A 23,215-nucleotide genomic window follows, 5' to 3' on the forward strand; every position below is an offset into this window, starting at 1 on the left:
ATATATATATAAATACTTAAGCCACAGCCTTTAAAGGAAATTAAACAATAGGACTAATCTGACAATTTTGCATGTTTTTTGCTTTCAGAAATTAGCACCTGGAGTTAGTCAGTTTGCTTACACCTGTGTACAAGACCATCCTATCTGGACTAACCAACAGTTTTGGGAAACAACCTTTTATAGCAATGTGCAAAATCAAGTTCGCTCCCTCTATCTTACAGCCAAAGATGACAACCATGCAGTACAGTTGAGACAAAAGGTAGGAAAATATATTGAAGTAAATATCAAGGTAGTATTTTTATTCACATTTTAATTGTCTCCTAAGTTATAGAGAGCTAAGTTATGGTTTCTCCAATTTATGTATTTTCTCCCATATTAAGCAGCATACAATAACAGGAAAAATAACAAGAATTTACGTTTATCTGCAAAGCATTATAATTTGATGTTGCTCTTATGATTTTTCAAACAACCACTTTCTGTATAATTTTCCACACTTTAAGGTATATATTTTTCCTGAGAGTAGTAACTTACCATATAACAATGTTATAAACCAGCAACAGTTCTAGTTTCCAGTTTTAGATTATTACCAAACCTTAGGGTGGTTTCTGTTGAATGGCACTTGGTGTGCTTTATTAAAACTGGACAGATTTCCAGAACACAAATTGTCTGTCTCAGTAGGAGGAAAGTACATCTCTAATACAAAAATGAAAGTATAATGGGAAGCCTGGCAGCATGCTAAAAGATTTTATTTATTTATTTATTTATTTATTTATTTTAAGAAGGAGCACATACACATAGTAAAGAGCTATTTGTAATCTCACTTGTATGAAAATATCATTGTCAACTATGTGACTGAAAAGCGTATGCTACCCAAAGTCATACAGCATTGTAAAGAGAGGAAGTAAAACAGAGATATTCCCAGAAATGTAGTCAGAATGAAGAACTGAAAAGGCATGTCAGCCACATCAGGGATAAAGAGAAAAGGACTGCGGGACTGTGTTATGGGGAGCCCCTTCCAGTCTGACACTATGTAAGGAAAAATGTGAAGAATAGTAGAACTTACAAGGAAGCATCTACTTTGACCCTCACATGTGTTTATATGGAAAATTAGCTCAACTTTAACTTAGTATGAAAAAAAAACTTTTACAAGATACCTAGTTCTTTAATAATATAACAACAGGTGTTAGGTCACGATATCAGCTGCCGGATTCCTTTATTCTAATTTCCTCAGGCTATAATATAATATGACTATGTGCCATCTACCTAGTTTGCTTCAAGCAAATGCTAGAATTGGATTCCAGCATGTAAAAACACGAATGCTTCAGCTGGTCTGGAAACTGTTTGTATAAAAGCTTGCCTCACCTGGACATCCTAGGAGTTTGGAGAGTATCACCTGCATCAAGCAATGAGCTGCATGTTATTTCTCAGTCTGATTTATGCTTGTTCTTATGTGAGCTAAGTGGATAAGTTGAGGAGAGCAGCTATGTTAAAATCAGTAAAGCACACTGAAGGAACATGGTATAGCATAAAAAGGATCTAGAAAGAAATGATGTTATTTAGATAGGTCCACATTGTGCTACTTGCATATTTCAGTAAACCGCCCTCAAAGCTCAGTTGCTATAATCATAACTCTCCTTAAACCCTATTGAGTGTAGGTATTTGCTTTTTCTTTTTAAATTAATATAGAATTTAAATAACTGGAGAAGTTTAACAATTTAATAAATAAAGTTTTGACTAAACATTGTTTTTAAGTTTTACCTTTATTATCTCTTCTTTGCCTTTATATTTCTTTCAATATGTCTTCTAGGAGAAAAATTCTGTAGGTCCAGACCAAGATAAGACAGCAATGGATCTTGCTGCTGAGCAGTTGCGATTGTGGCCAACTCTTAATAAACAAATGCAGCAGGAGCTAGTCCAGAATGAGGAAAGTACAGTTTTCAGTCAGGCAATTCATTTTGCTAACCTCATGGTCTACCTGCTTGTACCACTGGATACAAGCAAGAACAAGTTACTGAGAACATCAGCTACTGGTGACTGGGAGAGTGGAAGCAACAGCCTTGTCACAAACAGGTGGGTACACAAGGTTTGTGGTAATCAGTCAGGATGGGACACAGATTTCAAAAGCTTCTTAGTTTTCAGAACCTATGCTAAAGACCAGATTATTTCAATATCTTCTCTTATTTTCAAGTTCATTAATTAAGAAGAGCAGAAGTCTAACATGATTCCTCTTAAATAACATAATTTAATCTGGAGTAATTTACCACCATTTAAAGGAACATAAAAATTTTATAGTTGCAGTAAAAGTTTTTAATCTAGTAATGCAAATATTGAAGACAAACATAGGGTGTGATGAGAAAGAAAACAGCAGGCAAAAACTACTGTTAGTTTTTATGTAACTTGAAAAAAACAGTGTATGAGCCTGAAATCAAGACAGCATTTGTATAATAACCATAAAATCACAATTTCTGTGCAACAGCTGCAAGGAAAAAAGGCACTGAGGTCACAAAAAGCAAGAGGGCTAAACCACTGTGGCAAAGGTTACATTACTAATGAGGCAGGAGGAGTATAATACCAGTTACATTCCCTAGCATGCAAACCCAGGACATTTCATAACAAGCCTTCCTCCCTCTCTGTTTATTGTCTTCATTATCACCTATGATCCATCAGAATTCCCACCTGATAAAATTGTGGAACACTATGTGAGAACACTGACATCAAGTAAAAGATAAGCAGACTATCATTATCAAACTCCCCATGGCTGCTCATTTCTGCTGACTAAACACCTCTGAACTCAGGCACTAGGACATGCTCAGTAGACAGGTTGTGGTATGTGTTGCAATGAATCTGGCCCTAAATATTATAATGGGAGGCATTTTCAGACGTTCAAAGTTCATCTTCCACCGGCTTGCATTTTCTATCTGATGCACAAAAACCATTTCTTATGGTCTTTTTAGCTTTTGAATGCTATGCAACCAAATATTAATTTAATGTATCTTTCTCTGTGTAATTGCATATTTGTTCACCATGTATCTGACTCTACAAAGAGAAAACATAGAGCTCACTTCCACCAAGCCTTTTTTCTCTTGTGAGCCTATCTGTGCTGGACTCAGGGAGGGAAAGTTCTCCTACGTCGTCATCCATGCAGTTCTGACAGCGTTAATGACAGTGAAAATGCAATGTAATTGTGGTACCACCATATGCTTTTAGCAAGGTTTATGTATTCTAACTAGAAAAAAACAACACAGCTTGTCTGTGTCTAACCAGGTATCATGTGTGCATCACCAGCTGAATTTTTCACACTTTAAATTTCTTTTATTTGTGCCTACAGTATTGCAGGTAGTGTTGCAGAGAGTTATGACACTGAAAGTGGATTTGAGGACTCGGAGAACAATGATGTTGCAAATGCAGTTGTACGCTTCATCACTAGATTTATCGATAAGGTTTGCACAGAGAGTGGAGTTACACAGGATCACATCAAGGGTCTTCATTGCATGATACCAGGTAAGAATTGTGACAAGTAAGTACTTTGTAGTCTTTCTTCTTTTTTTTCTAGTGAGAGAAATGCATTTTTTAGTTTCAGTTACTTTCAGTGAAGTTAGAAGGTTAGATTTCTTTTCTAGACTGTAATTGCTGTTGAATTTCAAATAATTATTCCCTTGATGTTTAAATTCAAGAATTTCAGATTATCAGAGTTTTAATTGGATTGCAACTTCTCTCTCATATTGTGTGAGACTTCATTTATGGTATTACTGCTTTCCAGGCATTGTAGCAATGCACATAGAGACTTTGGAGGCTGTCCATCGTGAGAGTAGGCGGCTTCCACCAATACAGAAGGCAAGTATTATGAAACATACTTGTATTCTTTACAAGTATTAGAATCATGCAATTTAGTAATCTTTTTCCCCCCCTTCATAATGTTAGAGGAAACATCAGAACATTGAAAGAAAATTTCCACCAGTGATAAATAAAGTGCTTGGCTTTGGTCTCATGAAATATGAACTTATGAAACTAGGAGAGCCAAACTTCTGATCATAAACAAGCTGTTGCATGCCCACTGTTTTTTGAGACCCATTTCTCTTAGTTGAGCCCAAACTCCATCTCCCTTCTTTGGACTCAGTCTCATAACAGTTTTGTTTTGAAGCTTTTTAAGCCAAATGTTATAACTAGACTGAGGTCTAACACTGGTATCACCATTACACTTACACTTTCATTTGTTTGCATCAGCCCAAAATTCTACGGCCAACTTTACTGCCAGGAGAAGAATTTGTTTGTGAAGGTCTCCGTGTGCTACTGGATCCTGATGGCAGAGAGGAAGCTACAGGAGGACTGCTTGGAGGTCCTCACATCCTCCCTGCTGAAGGAGCGTTGTTCCTTACCACTTACAGAATTATATTTAAAGGCACTCCTCATGATCAGCTGGGTAAGAAAAATTAAACAGTCGTAATTGTGGCCCTTCAGATAGGTGGGAGTTTGAGCTGGCCCATTCACATATTCAAGCATCAACATGTATATACCTTACAGTATAACTTGTCATGTTTATCAGATAAGAATCATCTCTTAATAGAGGTTTTTATCACTAGATATGACAATGATTGATTTTTACTTTGCATTTGACTTAACTAGAACTTACTTCTCCAGTTGAGGCATTAGATGCTAAATGTTTGTTTACTCCTGCATATTGGGGGATATTTAGAGTGCTGTCTTCAAAAAATTATGCAGTATAAAATCATAATATGTACTTAGAGGAAACTTCAGTAGACTGTCACGTGGTAGTACGAGCTTTTACAGACTAGCTCAAGTTGGAGACAGAAAATAGGAACATTCCTGACCATCCTTTAGTAATTTCGATAGACTTTTGAACTGACAAAATGCTTAGTATCTTTATATCTCAGTTCCATCTGTAAAGCTGGCCTAATGATGCTGCTTTACAGAGCAACGTTTGTAAGCTTCTTCCCTTCCAAGAGAGAACACATATACTGTGTGAAATTTGCAGCTTCCACTATATCTAGCTTTTCATTAAATGTTTTTTTTTTTACAGCCCTTGGAAGAAAGTGTGTTAAATGAAAAATGTACATGAGTTAGTATTCTCCCTAAAATGATGATTAATAAAGTCAGTGTTCTTTTTCATATGTAATGGAAATAGTTCTTCTGAATGATGAAATTCCATATTTTGAAATCTGCCATTTCTAAGCAGATTGTCATTCAGAAGTATAAATTTTTGTATCATATAAATTTATGTGTCATATGTAAAGATACCAGTGTATATCCTTTGTTGTTTATAAGTTGTATAGTGCAATATGAAATATGAAGAAGCTTGAAACTGTTTCTTCGTCCCCTACCAACCTAGATTTTGGGGATACATTTACATCATGTAGAAAGATTCAGAAGGAAGGAGAATATTTTTCTAATCATCCCAGCTGAAATTAAGCAGAAATTCAGCTTACAAATAATAATTCTGTACCATTATTTTCATGTTGCTTTGTACTTACTCATTTCTATCTATTCAGAGTACAATGTGGCCAAACCAGACCTGATTCTATGATCTAACCAGTATCTGTAAATACAATTTTATGGTCCTCAGTTGGAGAGCAGACGGTGATCCGGAGCTTTCCTATTGCATCTGTTACGAAGGAGAAGAAGATCACTATACAGAACCAGCTGCAGCAGAGTATGCAGGAAGGACTGCAGATCACTTCAGCTACCTTTCAGGTAAAAGGAATGTAAATAAAAATTTATGTGTCAATATAGCTCAAAATAGTTATGAGTAGCACTTTGTCCTGATTTGTGAAGAGTTCAGTTTTCTACCCTGTAAAGTCAGAGAATGCAGTCCTCTTGTAGAAACCCTGGCCTTTCTTGTCCCAGTTGATATTTACAGTGGGTCACCATTTTCATATTTAATTTCTTTTGCTCCTTTCCTCACCTTTCTGTTTCGGAACCAAAAAAAGGGCTATTTTGGATTGAAAATCTCTTAATGTAAGTAGAGGCCTAGGCTGCCCAGTGGAAACATCCTTTCTCTTTCCTTCAGCTACATAGAATGAGTATGGAAAAGCTATAAATATTGCTTTCCTCTCAAGACTTGTCACTTTACCAGCTTTCTGTGAAAATTCATGTCAGAAAGTCACGGTACGTGTCACATGGAAGCTGCACTTCTGGGAACCTTTTAGGATAGCCAGAACCAATGAGCTTCCATATGACTCGCACAGATCCTGATAGTTTCCTGTCTGTAGCATCCCCCTCAGTGTCTTCAGCAGCAGCATGTACTGCAGAGTGTTTGACAGAGATGGACTTCTAAGAATTAGGAATCATGAAGTCACCGAAGTCTTCCTTAAAAGTTTCTTCTTGGTGGTGATCATAACTGTCAGCAGTCCTTAAGAGATGGAAAGTCGAAGGCAAATAATTGTATATCATGGACTGAAAGTAGACTACAGTACTTAAGAAATATTTTGTTGATTTGGCTGACTGCAGAAGTATATTTTCACTGAGAACAATAACTGTAACATTTGAAAACACAATAAAATAGATAAATATAAAAAAACATAAAATAAATAAAATCAGCATTTTACTAGTTCCTTAGAATAATGGACATTATTTAGCTAATCATCCTTCAATATCCTATTCAAAAGCTTAAGACTGGGAATACAAGTGAGTAAAACAACCAAAAGAAAGTTGTTGTGGACTTTTTAGAGGACTTCATGAGGACTTTTATTTTCCAGAAATCTTTTTACCGGAATAGTTAGCATGCTTCAACAATGTGCTAAATACAGACACATCTGAGTGTTTTTAGTGCTGGATTCTGGTCAAACATCATCTTTGCTTTTGTTTAGCATAGTTTTGTATTAGGTTATGAGAACAAAAACAATCAGCAAACAGTTTACTTTTTGTTCCCTTTGTAACAGCTAGAGTTCAAACCAGGATGAAATAGCCCCTCCTCTTTGTTTATTAATTATGATTTTCAGAAGGTTTTGGCTGCAGTTACGCTATGTAATGTATTTAAAACTTCATATCAGTGTAACCCCTAACGATTCAAGAACTCTTTTCAAGGAGGTCCTAGAACAATGCAGTTATTAGTCATTTGGAAAGTATTTACAAAACAAGTGAAATTTAAAAAGCAATGATGAAATCCACCTTCTAGATGGCAAACAAAAGACATTCAAAAGGTGTATAGTTATGCACTCAGAAATTGAGTTCTAGGATATTGCTTTGTTTGCTTTTTCCACATTTTTAAAGTTCTTTTGGGCCTTTTTATGGATTCCCTGTTTTCTCTCCCTGGTTTTTTTTTTGGTTGGTTGGTTGGTTTTTTGGTTCCCCTTTCCCCACTCTCAAACTGCTGATAGTCATCCTTTCAGAAAACATTTTTAGTGGAGTGGATGGATCAGTGTTGAATAGCACAAGGTTAGTTCCTTTTTAAGGATCAGATTTCACTATTACATTTTCTATACTTTGCAAGGTGAGACAAAGATTGGAATGACTAAGTAATGGAAGTATGGAAATATAATGGTTGTGATGCATGGATGCTGAAATTGTTGGTTTGATGAGAGTCTTTGAAGTGCATTACCAATCTTAGTTCCCAGTATATGGGCAGAGCTGGCAGAATACTTCCAAGCTAAGCTGTCCCCTGTGACTAGTATTTGAACTGTTGTAGAGATCTTAGTGCCAACAGTACTGCTTGGATTTACCAAAATATTTTGTGTTTGATATTATGAGAATTCCAGATGCTTCATAGTGAAAATACCTTACTATTAGAACATAAATGTAAAAAAACAAATAAACAAACAAAAAAACCCTGTGTAATGTCCCTCAAAATCAATAAGATACCTCTACATATATTTGTATTTTCTGATGGGCTTAGTACTGCATAAGTATGGGAATTTTGCTTTATATATTTGATGATCTTTTAATTTCTTTAATTCTATAATTTTTTTTTTTTAATTTCTAACATGTCATGTCTTTAATATGCAGTTAATTAAAGTAGCATTTGATGAAGAAGTAAGTCCTGAAGTGGTGGAAATATTTAAAAAACAGTTACTGAAGTTCCGTTATCCTCAATCTATCTTCAGCACTTTTGCATTTGCAGCAGGGCAAACAGCACCACAGATAATTTTACCAAAACAAAAAGAAAAGAACACTTCATTCCGGTATAGTCATTCTTCTTTTATTATTGATGTTCTTGTTTAGTATTAGTGAAATGCACTGAACAGTCTGACAGCTTTGCAGAAATGCAGATCATTCAAGCAGTTTTCAGGAAACTAAAAATAACTGATTGCTATTCTGCATCTTTTCATGTTTACTGAATAAAAGGTAAATTAGCATGATACGTATGTTGATTTGGTATAGGAATACATTATTTATCCATATTTCTGGCTGCAGTAAATTTGGACAGGCATCTCATTACGTTTTGAAACACACACAATGTAAGTAGCATCATCAGCTACATGAACTATGTCAACATAAAAACCAGATTTCTTGTGTATTACTTTATAGGTTAATAACCCAATGTGAGTTAGAATTCATTTTACCCCTGGTACAGTCTCTACAGCTGTCCTAGAGTTTTTTATCTAGAGTCAGAGCTTTGGGTCCTCTTTTCAAGCTTGTTATGCATTATCTTTTTCTATACTAGGTGGATCATTAGTCTGTTCCAGAGTGGTAGTTCCCGTGATTGTCTGTTGATTATTGCATTGTTGACACAGGAAAGTAGAATCCCAAGCTAGTCGTGGAATCCTAAGACATTAGGGGAATTTCTATCTTTCCTGTCTTTATTTTGTCAACTTTGTAGATTTATGACATTGCTAGCAAAATACAAATACATAAAGAAAGATGATGGCTCCTTATTCATTACCATTGGACATAGTAGACACAAATTTATCTCAAAATAATAAAATTGGTGTTTAAAAACTAATACAGGAAGTAATTTTTCTAGAGGTTATAATTTTTGTCATTATATTAACTGAAAAATTATTAAATGCATTTTATTTGGGTTAGAGGTTTCATCATAAATTAATCTGTACATACTGTTGGGGAGAATCAGATACATCTTTCTAAGTATTTTTATTGCTATGAATTGATAGTACCTTCTCGAAAAGCATTGTGAAAGGAGCAAAACGTGCTGGGAAGATGACAATTGGACGCCAGTATTTATTAAAGAAGAAGACAGGCACAATAGTGGAAGAAAGAGGGAATCGTGCAGGCTGGAATGAAGATGATGATATCTCTGGTAACAGTAAAACATTTTTTTCTATGTTGGTAGATAAGTCTGTCCTATTGTGCTTCTATTCCAATATACTGAATAAGAAATGTCTTCAAGAAGAAATTGTAGGGCCTTCCTAGACAGGAAAGAGAGAGATTTCAAATACATACATTTAGTAAGTGTTTTCTTTTGTGATGGTGAGGCAAAAGAGGAGGTTGAGTTCACCCAGTGGTAAAGCAAAATACTAGATTATTATTTTTTAATTATAAAACTATTTGCATATAGCATCTCTTTATCATTTTTTACATCATAATAGTGCAGATGGAACAACACAGAAGCATGCTGTAATTTCCATTCATCTTTTGACATCATGACATCTGCAATTAATCTATGATGAGAAAGCAGTAATTGGTGATATTCAAGAAAGAGCAAATACTATGGGAGACTTTTGCAGATGTGGAAGTAACAAATTATTTCTGAAAGCAGCAGAAGTTATTACTACTGAAAATACCATTTTTCCCCCAAAGGATTTGGGGACAGAAGGTAGAAAGTTATTTGGGCGCTTTGTATAATTTGTGTGGTGTTGTGGAGTTTGACTTTCTTCCAAATACATCTTTTCCTACCATGTGCTGCTATCAGTATATTCTTATCTGGACCAGTGCTAATTTATAATAAACCACTAGAGGGAACCAGATTCTCCTGTACATAAACAGGTATTGTTTTGTCATACCATTCTTAAAAAAAAAAAAAATCATTTCAGATAATGAAGTGTGTTTATCAAACACTAATAATTTCTTCACAACATCAAACAAGGCAAATTTTCCTTTTGAATATTTGGTCAGTGACCAAGGCAACGTATGTGACCTGTGAGCAGATCTATGAGAGTTGTCTGAAAGAAGGACTGTGTTCCTGCACTGTCTCTGTTCTCTTCGAAATGGAAGAAAGCCATTCCAGAACATCTAAAAAAGTATTGATTCTCTTCTTTCACTCCAGATAAAAATGATGGAAAAAAGACAAAAATAAAGGATTACAAAATACAGGATGTCTTTACATTGCTGAAAAATTATATTGTTAATTGAATTTCCAGCATCTTCCTTAAGTGCTGAGATAGTATGTGTTCCGATGTTGCAGATTCTTTGGGTCAGAAGCAATTTTGCAGGGTGTACTGATATGATATTTGGGTGATTTTGTGTCTTTCACCTAGAGACACCCCACACAATCATACCTGTGTATTTGTACTTTCTTGACAATGAAGAAATTTTAAGAGTTTTTGCATTGGTGGTTTCCAAATAACTACATTCTTCCATGAACACAGATGTTATATAAACTTCAGTGACAGTCACTTTTTTCCTCCCCTAACAAAAATATGAAAATATAAATTGTGAGGTTTCCAACCTGCTGCTTTCCAGATGTTTTGACTGGGAGTCTGCAAGGTGATCAAAGTCTGACATTTTGCTTTTCTCTTCACACTGCACTGACACAGGTATAGTCAAATGACAACAGTAGTAACAATTTGCTTCAGAGTACAAGTAGCCCTAGGGAATTTGGTATTTAATCATGACAATTCCTTTTATATTAACTGCTGTGAATGACTTTTTGTTTGCAAGTCTCAAAATCTGAAGTATAGAAAACTATGCAGCTATACCAACAGTGAAGCAAATGAGAACTATCTACAGCAGGGGATGCATTGTCTTCAAAAATAATTGTTAAAGATAGGGTTGGAAGGAACTTCAAGAGATAGTCTACTCCATCTCTCTGCCCCAAGGCAAGATCAACATACTTCATCTATTCCTCATAGATGTTTACCTAACCTTTTCCTAGGAGCTTTCAAAGATCAAGATTCCACGACTCTAGGCAGTTTGTACTAATGCTTTAACCATCCTTCATGCTGGAGAAAAACAAGCAACTTTCTGATACTCAGGCCTAAACATTTCCTTGCTGCAGTTTAAAGCCTTCTCTTCTTATTGTGCCCCCATATACATATAGAAGAGATTATTCCCTTAATTTTTATTGCAGTGCTTAATGTATTTATAGACTATTGTAATATTTCTCTTCTCTGTTCTTTTCTGGATACTAAATACCTGCAATTCTTTCATTTCTTTGGTGATCAGTCTTAATAGACTTCGGATCATCTTTGTTGCTCTATTCTCAGTCCTCTTTAGCTGGTCCACATATAACTTGCAGTGTGATCTCCAAAACTGGGCATAGGACTCTAGCTGTTGTGAATGAACACCTAATTTCCCTCTAATTTCTCCCCATTTTTTTATTTTCAGTTTCGAATCTCATCACTACTAAATTCTGTTTCCTATGGGTTATCATACTGGTGTGTTCCATAAAATAGGAGAGTGTAAAAACCACTTTTACAAACAGTCATATCTCAGGAACAGTAAAATAGAGAGATTATTAATCTTCTTTTCAAAATCAACTAAAAATATCAGTTTTAAACTTTAGACAGCAAAACATCTTCATCTCCCTCTTCAAGTTAAGGATGCTGATATGAGCTCTTATAATCTCCCGCTTTTATGCACAGGAACATGTTTTGCAAATTCTGATCACCAATATACCTGCTTTGATGAGAGAAAAATGCATTTAGAAAAAAATATTTCCAAAAATGCACCTTCACCTTATCTGAGTTCAAACTTTCCATTCAAAACTACTAAACACCAGGTTTCTGCATACCTCAAAATAAAATTATTTCTAAAACTCATTTACTTTGTTTCTTGTTAGCGTACTTGATACTTGTAAATGTGTTGTAACCTCTTCCTTACCATGACAAATATGAAAACATAGAAAAAAGAGGAGATATCCACAGTGTTAAACTCTTTTATTATTTAGGTCAAATAGAGAATTATTGGTTTTGTTCAATGAGCTGCAGAGGCAATAAAATTATTCATTTAGCTTTTATGCTAAGATGCAATAAGAAAAAAATTATATGGGTTCTATTGCTGTAAATTCTGAATGTTTTTTACTGCCAGTAAAAATTTAATTGTATCATGATTTTTATTTTTTAAATAATTTTAATTTCTAGTTATATAGTCCTATTTTAAATTAAAATCCTTATGTACTTTTCAGTGCCTCATTCATGAAGAAATACTTCCCCTCATACGCACATATTTCAGTGCTTGAGGTGGTAGCAAGTAATTGATACATGCTGTGAGCAGTAAATCTGCTTTCAGAAGTATTTGGGAATAGTTGGAAATGTCAATAACAGGCAGGTGACAGGTTTTGTACAAAGACCTTGCTTGACTTGAATTTCAGGGAAGTTTGAACTTGTGACATAGTTTTTATCTCTCATGGTTAAAGGTTTTGCTGCTTTGGAAAGTGCAGCTGACATGCATGGCTGAAGAAAGCTGCTGTTTGACATTGAAGCTGAAGCATTAAGAAATCAACAGTCATCTGTTGTGAAATTATGACACAGAAACATTTTTATTTGAACTAAGCCTTAAAAAGACTGGTACATCTTTTGAAGAAAGTTTAAAAGAATTGCAAAGTCCATTTTATCTTGAATGTTTAATGAGTTTATGTGCATATTTTTCATTATTTCATCTTGTGTACATCTTTGTATAGCAGTTGTGAGTTTAACAGGTTTTCATAAATTGTTGAAAGAAAGATTATCTGCCTTTGGTTAAGTTCAAATGAATATATGAGATAACTTTTTCCAGGATTTTAGCAAGAGAGTTGTCAGCTGTACCAGTCACAAGTGTGCAATATATTCAAGTGTCCTGACTAAAATATTATTTTATTGCTTATAATTTCTATAAACCGTGGTTTGTGTGTATTAGTTCTTGTCATTCACCACTGACAATAAGAAAAACTAATATTTTGTACAGAAAAAAAATAGCATCATTTTCTGTGTAACTGCTGGCCTCCCCAGGAGCAAACTCTTAAAAGATTTTTACTTTTAGTTTCAGATGACAGCGAGCTGCACACAGGTGGTACCCTAAAAGCATCAGAAAAATCAACAATGGAGCAATTAGTAGAAAGAGCTTGTTTCAGAGACTATCAGCGTTTGGGACTTGGGACCATCAGTAGTAACTCTTCTCGCTCAAAAACAGAATACTTAAGAATAACTGCACTGAACAGGATGTATTCCCTTTGCAGGAGGTGAGTTTACCAATTCAGTCAAGTAGTTGAAAATAAAGATGACATAACACTCATGCCACATGATGTATCCATTTAAGCAACTTTTTCAGAGAAAATTTTTGTCTACAGTAGGAGTGTTCGACCAGTGATCTTGAAGTTATTTGTATTCAACTCAGATATTCACCATCTGGTGGCTGCATATGTATTCATCAGATTCTGAAAGACTGACAGCAATGGTAGCTGGAAGTGAGCCTTTGGAACTGTTCCAGAAGCTCTTTCAGACAACACGAGTCTTCCTTCCTAAGTTCTTCGTATATTCCATGGAAAGAGAGTGCCCCTGAAGCTTTTGGAGGAGACTAATCTAGAATTGCCTTTTGGAGGAGTTTTTCTCTCTTGGCTTTCTAAACTGATCCCTAAGTATTAGTCTGTTTGTCAGCTTTCTGACTTAGCCAATAAAGTTAGCTGGTAGAACTATCTTGGTGTGGTTTCTGTAACTTGCTGTGTTGGTACTGGAAATTATTTATGTAATATATTTGCATATAAAATATGTTCTGTTCCTAAATAGAAAAACAAGCCTCAAAAACGATTATACATAACTGTTTTCTTAAAATAAAAAATATATTTAAAATTTGAATTAATGAAGGTATTTACACTACTTTAAAAGTTTGTCTTGTGCTGTGTTTTAAGACATAAAAGTTACTAACTCCTTTTTGGTTGTGAAAGCTGATGTATTTTAATACCACTATCCACAAAAATTCTTTTAAATACAAAAGTATATCTGCATGAGTCATATCAGAAGAGCATTTGCCTTCTCCAAAGCCAGGTTTGACTAGTCATTACTTTAATTATGGATAGTGAAGTCACCAATTCTTTAGGGAAGAAGGGCACACAAGAAAAATATTAGATCCTTTCTTGTGTTCTGACTTCTGTAGAGTAACAGGTTAATAACTGGTTTTGTTCAGTCACCATTGAATATGATGCAGATGAAGGCATTAAATCTGTATGGTTTTTTATGCTTTGAACATTATGCAGACAACTCTTTCCCCCTCTACAACCACCAGGTTTTAATATTCTATAGGATTTTTTTGAAAAGATAATTAAATCTGAGTGGATTACAAATCTCAGGATATAAGTACTTATCTAGTGCCATATTTGTTTGATTACTGTGTTTTAAGAAATAGACCTAAGTATTACATACATTGATTTTGTATGAGAGCAGTTCGATAAACGTCAAAGAACTGAATTTACGGGAACAGTGTATATTGTAAAGGAACACAGTTGTTCAGTTAGCACTAACTTTTCTGTGCTCCTTGTCTTAGTTCCTTCTTAACATATGAAATTGACATTTAAATTGAATATTTTTTGGAGGAGATAGAAAATAATCTTTCATATTGCTTGAATCCTTCTTTCACTAGCATGAACACAACTACCATCTTGCTGGGTTTTCGATTTTTAAAGATACTGTATCAGTGAATTTCTTAATCTCTCTATGTGTTGTAATGTTTTTAAAAGTACACAGAAACACAGTTTGAAATACACTGACTGACTCTGACTGTAAAATTTAAATGTATTTTGACATAAACCAAAACCTATTGTTTTAGTTGTGATACTTTAGGCAATCTAACATTGTCTCCTTTCAATTCTCATATTTCATATACAAGTGAAAAAACAAAACTATTACATCATTTGTGTGCCTCAGAATTCTCTTTTCTGTCATGCTCGAAAATATAGCTCAGTATAGTGACAGATAAGAGATATCCTAAGAAGAAAAATACTACCAAATAAAATATAACCTTAATAGGAAAGAGACTAGTAGTGATAGTCTTACAAATTTTTCTTAATTAAAGTTGGTTTTAAAATGCAGTTTTCTTTACAAATTAATCTATTTGTTCAGATTGGACTAAAAAGCAGAGTTACTAAATAAAAAATAATTCTAACCGTTGAGGTGTATTTTCATTAAGATGTGTATTCAGCTTGTTATTTTAGGAATCTTTTTTCATTGTTTAAAATTTTGAAAGCAATTCTAATTGTTGTTCAGTTTTTTTTTTCACCTTTTTGTCAATACAGTTATCCTGGGCTTCTGGTAGTACCTCAGTCTGTTCAAGACAACAGTCTGCAGAGAGTTGCTCGCTGTTACCGGCACAATCGCCTGCCAGTTGTCTGTTGGAAGAACACTAAAAACAGTACTCTTCTGCTTAGATCTGGGGGCTTTCATGGAAAAGGTGTTGCTGGCCTCTTCAAATCCCAAAACACACATACTACAGGTGAGTTGATGCAGCTAGGCTTTCTATATAAGTAATTTTATGGAAATACTTACTTTTCTAGAGGAAATCAGTGGAAATCGAATCAAAAGTCTCAGGATATGAATGGTTATCTGATATTATATTAGTTCAGTTTAATTACTACTACAGTAAAAGCTGGTATCTGCCAAATGCAATACAAACTTCCCCTGTTTCACTTAAATTTTATCTTTTTCCTTTGCACTGATATATGTAATGAGTATATGTTGTCTCTTTTAATAGAGGTTTGTATAAAATATTAGCAATTCCATTATCCATTTGATATTCTCATGTTCTTCCTTGTAATACTACTTTAACTTTTATCTTCCTTTTATAAAGCATAGACCTGAATGATTCTAGCTGGGGTCTTTGCATTAAGTAAGTCTCTTCCTTCGTGTGATCAAGATTGGACCAGCACAAGATTTGGTTGGAATATTTTTCCTTCACAGAGTATCTTTATGAAAACCACAATTTTCTTATTTGTAAAGAGCAGTTCATATCAGATGTAATGTTTAGCTATATGAGGTTTTGTGTATATCAAATTCACCTTCAAAATCACAGTATTACAGAGATACTAGAAAAACATTTTTTACATCAGACAGTGTTTGGACTGGCTGCTAACACTAATTCATGAATCCCTAATTATCTGCTGAATATTCACTGCTATAGCATTGACTCAGTGTGTCTCTTCAGTGTTTTGTGGGGGCGTTTTTTAACTGGAGTGAGGAGCAAGGTAATGAACTGAGTTTTATATAATGCTTTTTTGTTGAAAAGATTAATGAAATCATTCAGTAAAGTTCTACCAATAGTTAACACACAGCAGCCAAAGCTATGAGCTACACCAGTTATTCCACAGGAATGTTAATGGTGTGAATCCTAAGCATGGTAATTCAAATGTTAGTTTTATAAACTGATTTAATACTGATGTCTTAGCTGAAATACTGCCCAGGCATCTTTAACCTGTTATAAACAGAATAAATGGAAAAAATTCTGCAGAAATAGTCTGCAAATTATATAAAGACAAACACTTCCGTGTTTTCTGTAGTAGCTATCATTTCTATGTGCATGGGAGTATGAGAGCCTTCCAAAACAAGATCTTCAAAGCCTGACCCATTAAAGCATATTTCCTGTATGTAATCTCATTGCTTCTGTAGGTAGTTTCTTTTTTTATTTTTATATAGTCTTTTATATTGCCATTGTCATACTTCCAGCTGTATATTAGGCAATAGATAATCTGATGACAATAACTGTATCTGTCAGACTTCAGCTTCTGTAATTACTGTTTCTTTTAAAATGTGAAGAAAATTGAGGCTCTACTCAGGAAGGTATTGCAAGGAAAACAAAAAATATTAATAAGATTAATTTTATTAATTATGAAGTTGAAGCTGGGTGAAACAAAACTTTTTAAGAAACTGATCAATTAAGATAGTTATACTCAAGTGCATCTGTGTGCCTCAGTAGGAGCTGTGTACAGTGAAGGGAAGTCTATATTGAAAAAGGCATTGTGATGCAAACTAAGAGGACAAAGATAATCTTAAGTCAAATTCAAGTTGACAGATGTGTACCTTCCTAAGCAGAGATTTCTCAGGAGTAGATTTTTTTTTTTTTTCAGACAGTTCTGGACTGGTAGACAGAAACAAAGAGGACCTGCTGAAACTTCATGAACGTTTTTGTGATTGCCTGTTAGATCAGTATATTATATAAGAAGCACAGAACATATTTTTTAAAGAAATTATGCACAGTACTGAATTTCTATATGGAACCAAACTATGTGTGCAACAAAACTGTATTTTTCTAATGTCTGTCCACAAAGGATTATTAACAGATGTTTAAATACGAGATGGAAAACATACATTGTTCCTTTGAAACACGAAAGCTGGTTTCTGAATTTCTCTTCGGCCTTTCTGGGAACTGTTTTGCAGAGCGTTGTAGTCCTAAATCTGACATTCTACATCTGAATTAGCAAGTATTGGTGAACTGCTGTGTAGGAAGACCATTTATATTTCTTGCATGTAGTAATACTGTCCAAGAGAACAGTTATCTTGATACAGGCTGGATTATTGACTATATTAGGACCTGTTGTAACATAAAGATGGAGCAACCTGCGGCCACACGTATTAGCAGCTGAGGCAATCTTATTGCATTACTAAGCAATGTATTTCTTTCCTGGGATTTATAAAATTGCTACCAGGATCTCCATCCCCATCTGTTGTTAAAATCTATGCTGTTGTGATGGCCTTCATGTATGATACAGCACTTAAAAGGTCAGTCATTTTATAGAAAACCCTGTTCGTCTCTGCAGGTAAAGAGTTAATGCATTGAAGGAGTTCATGCAGTAGTTACTGCTGTTAAGCACTGTGCGATGGGATGATTGGTGGTAAGGATGAAGGGCAAATTTTCCATCTGTAATCTTTCACAAGGACATATTGCACTCAGTCTTTAATTCAGATATCTGCCAAGTTCAATAACTGACTTATTAAAATTGAGCTATTATCTTCTCAGTCTCTTTCCTAAAACACACACAATGCTCTTCACAAAATAAAACTTTGTAAGTGCAAGTGGTAAGGACATTATCTTCTCATTTAGACATTTCATTCCTTTTCATTTAACTAAATTTGTACTACCTAAATTGACTTCTTGTGTCATTGCTTCAAGGTCTAGGAGATCATTCAAGTGGATTTCAGGATGTGTAAACCCTGCTTCAGAGTTGAAGAGAAAATAATGTTTTTCTTCAGTCTTGTTCCACTATGTCAGACAGAAACAGCATGGTGTTTCCTGCATATACATTTTCTAATCACTTCCTAATTGTACTCCAGATACTGATTTTAACAGGGCTATTTAGATACTAATTTTAACAGGGCTATCTTGAAATTTCTTTTGCCACCTCCAGCTAATTAAGTTACTATCTATTAGTCCCCAGCATAGAATCCGATTGGATCAGCACTGGAAAAAACTATTTATAAATTACCATTGTGGTTTGTCAAAATGTACGCAATCAAATTCTTTGACTCGCTTTGTCTCTTATTCCAAATCTTGACTTTTGTGATACCAAATCCTGGTTTAGGCAGCCATGACATTTTTGGCCTACATTGAGTTCAAAGGTGGCTGCAATAAACTAGAATTCAAAAAATTTTGTTTGACATTTGAAAAAATGTGACTCATTGAGACTGGACACTTTTTTGTCATTATAGTATGGCCCAGAACCTGACCTTCATCTCCTTTCCTTCCTTTAAGTCCTTGCACCTGGACACAAATAGGTGGAGTTTTTCTGCTTAAGATTCATTTTTAAATTGTTCTTATTTTTGAGGTTTTTTTCCTTTGGTTCTGTGTTTTGTTACTGGTTTCGTAACTTTTTTAAGTCCTACGGTTGTCTTGAGTGGACTGTCTGTTTAACTTTAACACTTTCTCAGAGCATCATACCTTGTCTTCTTTCTTTCCTTTTTTTTTTTTTTTTTTTCCCCTCCACCCTCTGTTTCTAAACTGTATCTGTTTCATTTCTGGCTTTGCTTTCTTCCAGTCTTTTCCAGCCACTTCTCTCTCTCTGAAATGGTCCTTCTCCATGTCTCCAGCAACTTAAGCAACATCAGTAACAACTGGAAAATTATTCTGAGATGTGTAGAGTAGTCATCTGAAACTACGTGCATGCAAAGGATTATTCAGAGGTTTTCAGAGAAGGAATTGTGGTTCTCACAACAGTGCAGCCCCCCCTCCTACACGTTACCTAAGCATGTGGGAAGACACTTCCTGAAGTTACCTGCTGGTGAAGAAGCAGATGGACTGTCACTAGGGAACAGGAACATTACTTTTCATAATTGGAGATCCCTTAATGTGTGTTACCCAGGTGTGCAAGCACTGTCCATCCTCTTTCCTCTCTTCTTTATTCCATTGGAAAGGTCAGATTCTGGGGCCATGTAGATTGTGTACATTGATGTCTCTAAATGCAGCAGAGTGGGTGAACACTGGTGTCTTTTGATATATGTATACTTTCAGTGAATGGGCAATGTATCTCAAGGAACCTCCAGTTACAGGTGAGTAACATTCCTTTACCGGAATGAGGAAGAGCTGGTTGAGTGTGATTTTAACTTACTTTTGTTAAAGAAACAGTTTTATCTGATCTCTACACGTTTTTTTTAAAAGGCTGAAATTTGCTGACAAGTAGCACAAACTTACAAATATTACTTCTCGTTCTGAGAGTGAAGGGAAGACTACATCATCTCTGTTCTGTTTGTATTGATCCCTGGCTAATGGTGAATGTTTTTAAGTAGTGGCCATGAGATAACAGACTCTTTCAGAAGTTTAGCTTTGTGGAGTGGAATGTGAGAGAACATTGCTGGGTGCTGCTCTGCAGCCAGGTGATGAACATCTGAGCATTCTTTGTCATCAAAGGAATGGCTTTTTGAACCTTTGATAGACAAACCATGACATTTTCAATTCTCTGCTTTACATAATAAACGTGTATGTATTTATAAATATTCTTGTATTTTAATGTATTCCATTCTTCTCGTGACTCTAGCTCCTGCTTCTTTAGAATCTTCAAGCAGTATAGAACAGGAGAAATACCTACAAGCCTTACTGAATGTGATATCCGTCCACTGCAAAATGAATGGCAGTAATACTCTCACTGTTAGGCCAACAATTGCTCTGTCTCCAGGTAAAATTGGTTTATATAGTGCTTTTCTGTGGTTAAGGTAAAAAGTGAGTTTTCTCTGATTTGTTGTTAGTTCAAGATGCCGTATGAATTCTATTGTTTCTTTAGTGATACGCTTTCCAGATAGCTTACTCACTCTTAGTTTCACTGAATGTGTTTTTGGTATGTAAAGGATGTTTATAATCTTTCTCAAAATATTTTTCAGTATTCTTAATCTGACAGTAAATGATTATCCACCTGTGAGTCATAGTTTATTATTAAATTCACTTGAGTATGATGACCAGTCTTGAGGCATTTAGTAATTTATTACAATTATGGAACAAATGAAATAAAGATCTCCAGAATATCAAGATGCCAAAACTTTGCAGTTTTCTTTAATATCAAAAGCAACAATTACATTATATAACAAAATCAAAAGCAAAGGTGCACTTTAAAGTCTTTTATAACAAATTAAGTGTTTTCAAAGCTGTATATTGAATAAGAGACTGTCAAAGAGAATGCAAAATACTGCTTTATTTCATATAATGAGAAAGTACAAGATTGCAAGCTCAGATTCTACATGGACAGACACACTATTTAGCTGAAGCAGCAATGGAAGCTATGTAGACATTTTCATGTCTGTTACATACTCATACTGGGCTTTTAATGTCAGTTCCAAGTAGAGCTTTACTTGCAGTGAAATACACTTTCAAAATACACTATTTGAGTTATGCATGTGTGGAACCATGAAGAAATGAGTCCATGTTTTATTACAGTTATGATGTGATGAAAACTGGTAAGGATTATGTGAAGGTAACCCCCATAACTTAGAAAGAGAAGTATGTGACTTAAAACTTTGTCTGTCTTGTCTTACTCGGTGGTAATTGGCCTAATACAGCCAAACAGTGGCTTTTATTGTAAAATAACACCATTCCCAAAGTGTGCATGCTTTGTTTCATTTATTGTAAAGTATGTTGATTGCTGAGCTGTTTCTAACATCTCTGTACTGTTGCCAATGTGTACATCTGTCTTAAAAAATAAATCTGAAGTAGAAAATTGGCAAGAATTAGCTGTATTGTGTGAAAAAGGGCATTTTATCAGTTAAGTGTTAGTCTGAGTAACACTGTAGTTTTTTAATCTTCTATTCTTTTTTTGGCTGACTTTAGGCACTGAAAGGAGGGCTTCAAGAATGTCTACTGTGTTTAAGCAGGTAGTGCCAGGACATTTGGATGTAAATCTATCCAATAGCTTTGCTCGAGGAGGTTAGTAAGACTAGCTCAAAGTCTATTATTTGAAGTAATAAATGATCAGAAAATGTTAGTAAAATAATTACACTGCTTACTGATTCATTACTATGTGAAACAACAAAATAGAAATTACAGATTAGCCTCAGACCATAACATTATTTAAGTATCTTATTTTCTGTTTAAGTCCCTTACTTTCCATTGAAATATAGTTTGTTTAATGTTGGAAATTAGTGGAAAACTAAGCACTCAATCAGGAATTATGTTTCTAAATACTTTGTGATTCATCCATATTTTTAATTTGTCTAAAATGTATGGCTTGAAAATGCATATTTTGTATTACGATTAAATGCACTTTAGAATCTCCAATAACAGATCATTCTGGCATTTGGATGAAGATTAGATGATACTTCATAAAGTTACAAATAATCTATCTGAGTAATTTTACTCTAGGTAAAGGACGGTGTTGTGTGGCCAGGCATAATAAGTAAGGAGATACAGTGTGTTCTTTGGAAATAGTTATTTTGAGGTACAAGGGCTCATCAGTGTCATTTCTACAAGGAGCTTTCTTTCTGTGAAGTGGATTCCAACTACTTTTACCCTTCTTATCTCATGCAATGGTTATGATTTTTTAATGTGCAATACATACATAAATAAGTGCATCAAAATTCCTTGAATATATGCTTGTTAGGATAGGGATTAATCTGTTTCCCAAAAGGGCACATTTTATATTTTGTTTATTACCTTTCAGCCCTGAAAGTTTCTCTTACAATTATTTCTAAACATCTAAAAGTTGCTTTTCTTCATTTTTGATACCTCATCTAAAACTAGTTAGGCCTATTTTGACCTGCTGAGGTCCATTTTGACCTAAATTATTGTGTGATAGAAAAACTGTAGCTTCATATAGGGAAGAATAAAACAATTTTGTAGAGAAAAGCTTCCAAAAGAGATCGATGTGATTCAAGAAATGAAGGAAAGAAGAAGGCAGGAGAGGGGGAGAAGGGAAGGAAGAAAGGAAAATATTCAGAGCTGTATAGAGAAGTTATGTGAGAATTGTAGCAGAAGAGAAAAAAGGTATGGTAGTTAAATGGTAATCACCAAAAAATTGAAAATTCTCTGCATTTTCATTAGTCACAGTATATGCATATTTCATATCTAAAAGTTATGTTTATGTTCTCTCTCTACAACAACACTGTCTTTTTATTGTAGTACATGGAGATGAAAAAATACGCTGATTTTAATTGGATAAGTAAAATGACTAGAGACCTAAGAGAACAGGAGTTAATAGTGTCTGGAATTGTTAGATAAATTGGTGGCTGTGTCCAGCATGGCTGTGCACTGAAATAGTGAAAATGCTGGGTAGCTGACAGCAGACATTTGGTTGTATTCCATCCCTGCGTGTTGGGATAAAAGTGCCAACAGCCAAGTGGTGCTGAGGGGCAGTGAAGGTGCTGCAGATAAGTAAGGGAAAGCTTGCTGGTTGGCTGTATGGAAGTTGTCTTTTGAAGATAAAAGGATTACTGAAATAACTGTTGCTGGCTTCTGGGATTAGAGTTTGTGGTAAGTGTGATAGGGTGAGTTTGTTGCTACTCAGTGAAGAAAAAAGGAGTCTCAAGGCAGTATTAGGTCACAGACATGGTTTTTTTTGGACATTGAAGTTCTCTTGGCTAACTTTCAACAGTAATCAGGAAGAAGGCAGAGAAGTTATCTTGTGTCTTGCTGGATTGATGCCACACCTGCTCTGTGTATCTGAAAGGTGTAATTACAGCCCAGTATCTGTAGTCTATTCACAGTTCAG

The 23,215-nt window shown here is 34.8% G+C and overlaps 1 protein-coding gene across 1 annotated transcript in view; it reads left to right on the top strand.

Annotated features, from left to right (window-relative positions):
* Nucleotides 1–51: 51 nt before the first annotated feature.
* SBF2 (SET binding factor 2) overlaps nt 52–23,215 on the top strand; it is a gene marked incomplete at its 5' end in the record, with an annotated part of 53,105 nt that continues 29,941 nt past the window's right edge. Inside the window, 11 exons of the mRNA XM_010176249.1 lie at nt 52–259; nt 1,808–2,070; nt 3,329–3,501; nt 3,761–3,834; nt 4,225–4,420; nt 5,582–5,709; nt 7,960–8,135; nt 9,066–9,211; nt 13,090–13,288; nt 15,335–15,531; nt 20,060–20,197. Coding sequence (XP_010174551.1) covers nt 52–259; nt 1,808–2,070; nt 3,329–3,501; nt 3,761–3,834; nt 4,225–4,420; nt 5,582–5,709; nt 7,960–8,135; nt 9,066–9,211; nt 13,090–13,288; nt 15,335–15,531; nt 20,060–20,197 — 1,898 coding nt within the window. The remainder of the gene's footprint in view (nt 260–1,807; nt 2,071–3,328; nt 3,502–3,760; nt 3,835–4,224; nt 4,421–5,581; nt 5,710–7,959; nt 8,136–9,065; nt 9,212–13,089; nt 13,289–15,334; nt 15,532–20,059; nt 20,198–23,215) is intronic.

This window comes from Antrostomus carolinensis, unplaced genomic scaffold (assembly GCF_000700745.2).
Source record: "Antrostomus carolinensis isolate BGI_N321 unplaced genomic scaffold, ASM70074v2 scaffold13109, whole genome shotgun sequence".
In the NCBI taxonomy this organism is placed as follows: domain Eukaryota; kingdom Metazoa; phylum Chordata; class Aves; order Caprimulgiformes; family Caprimulgidae; genus Antrostomus; species Antrostomus carolinensis.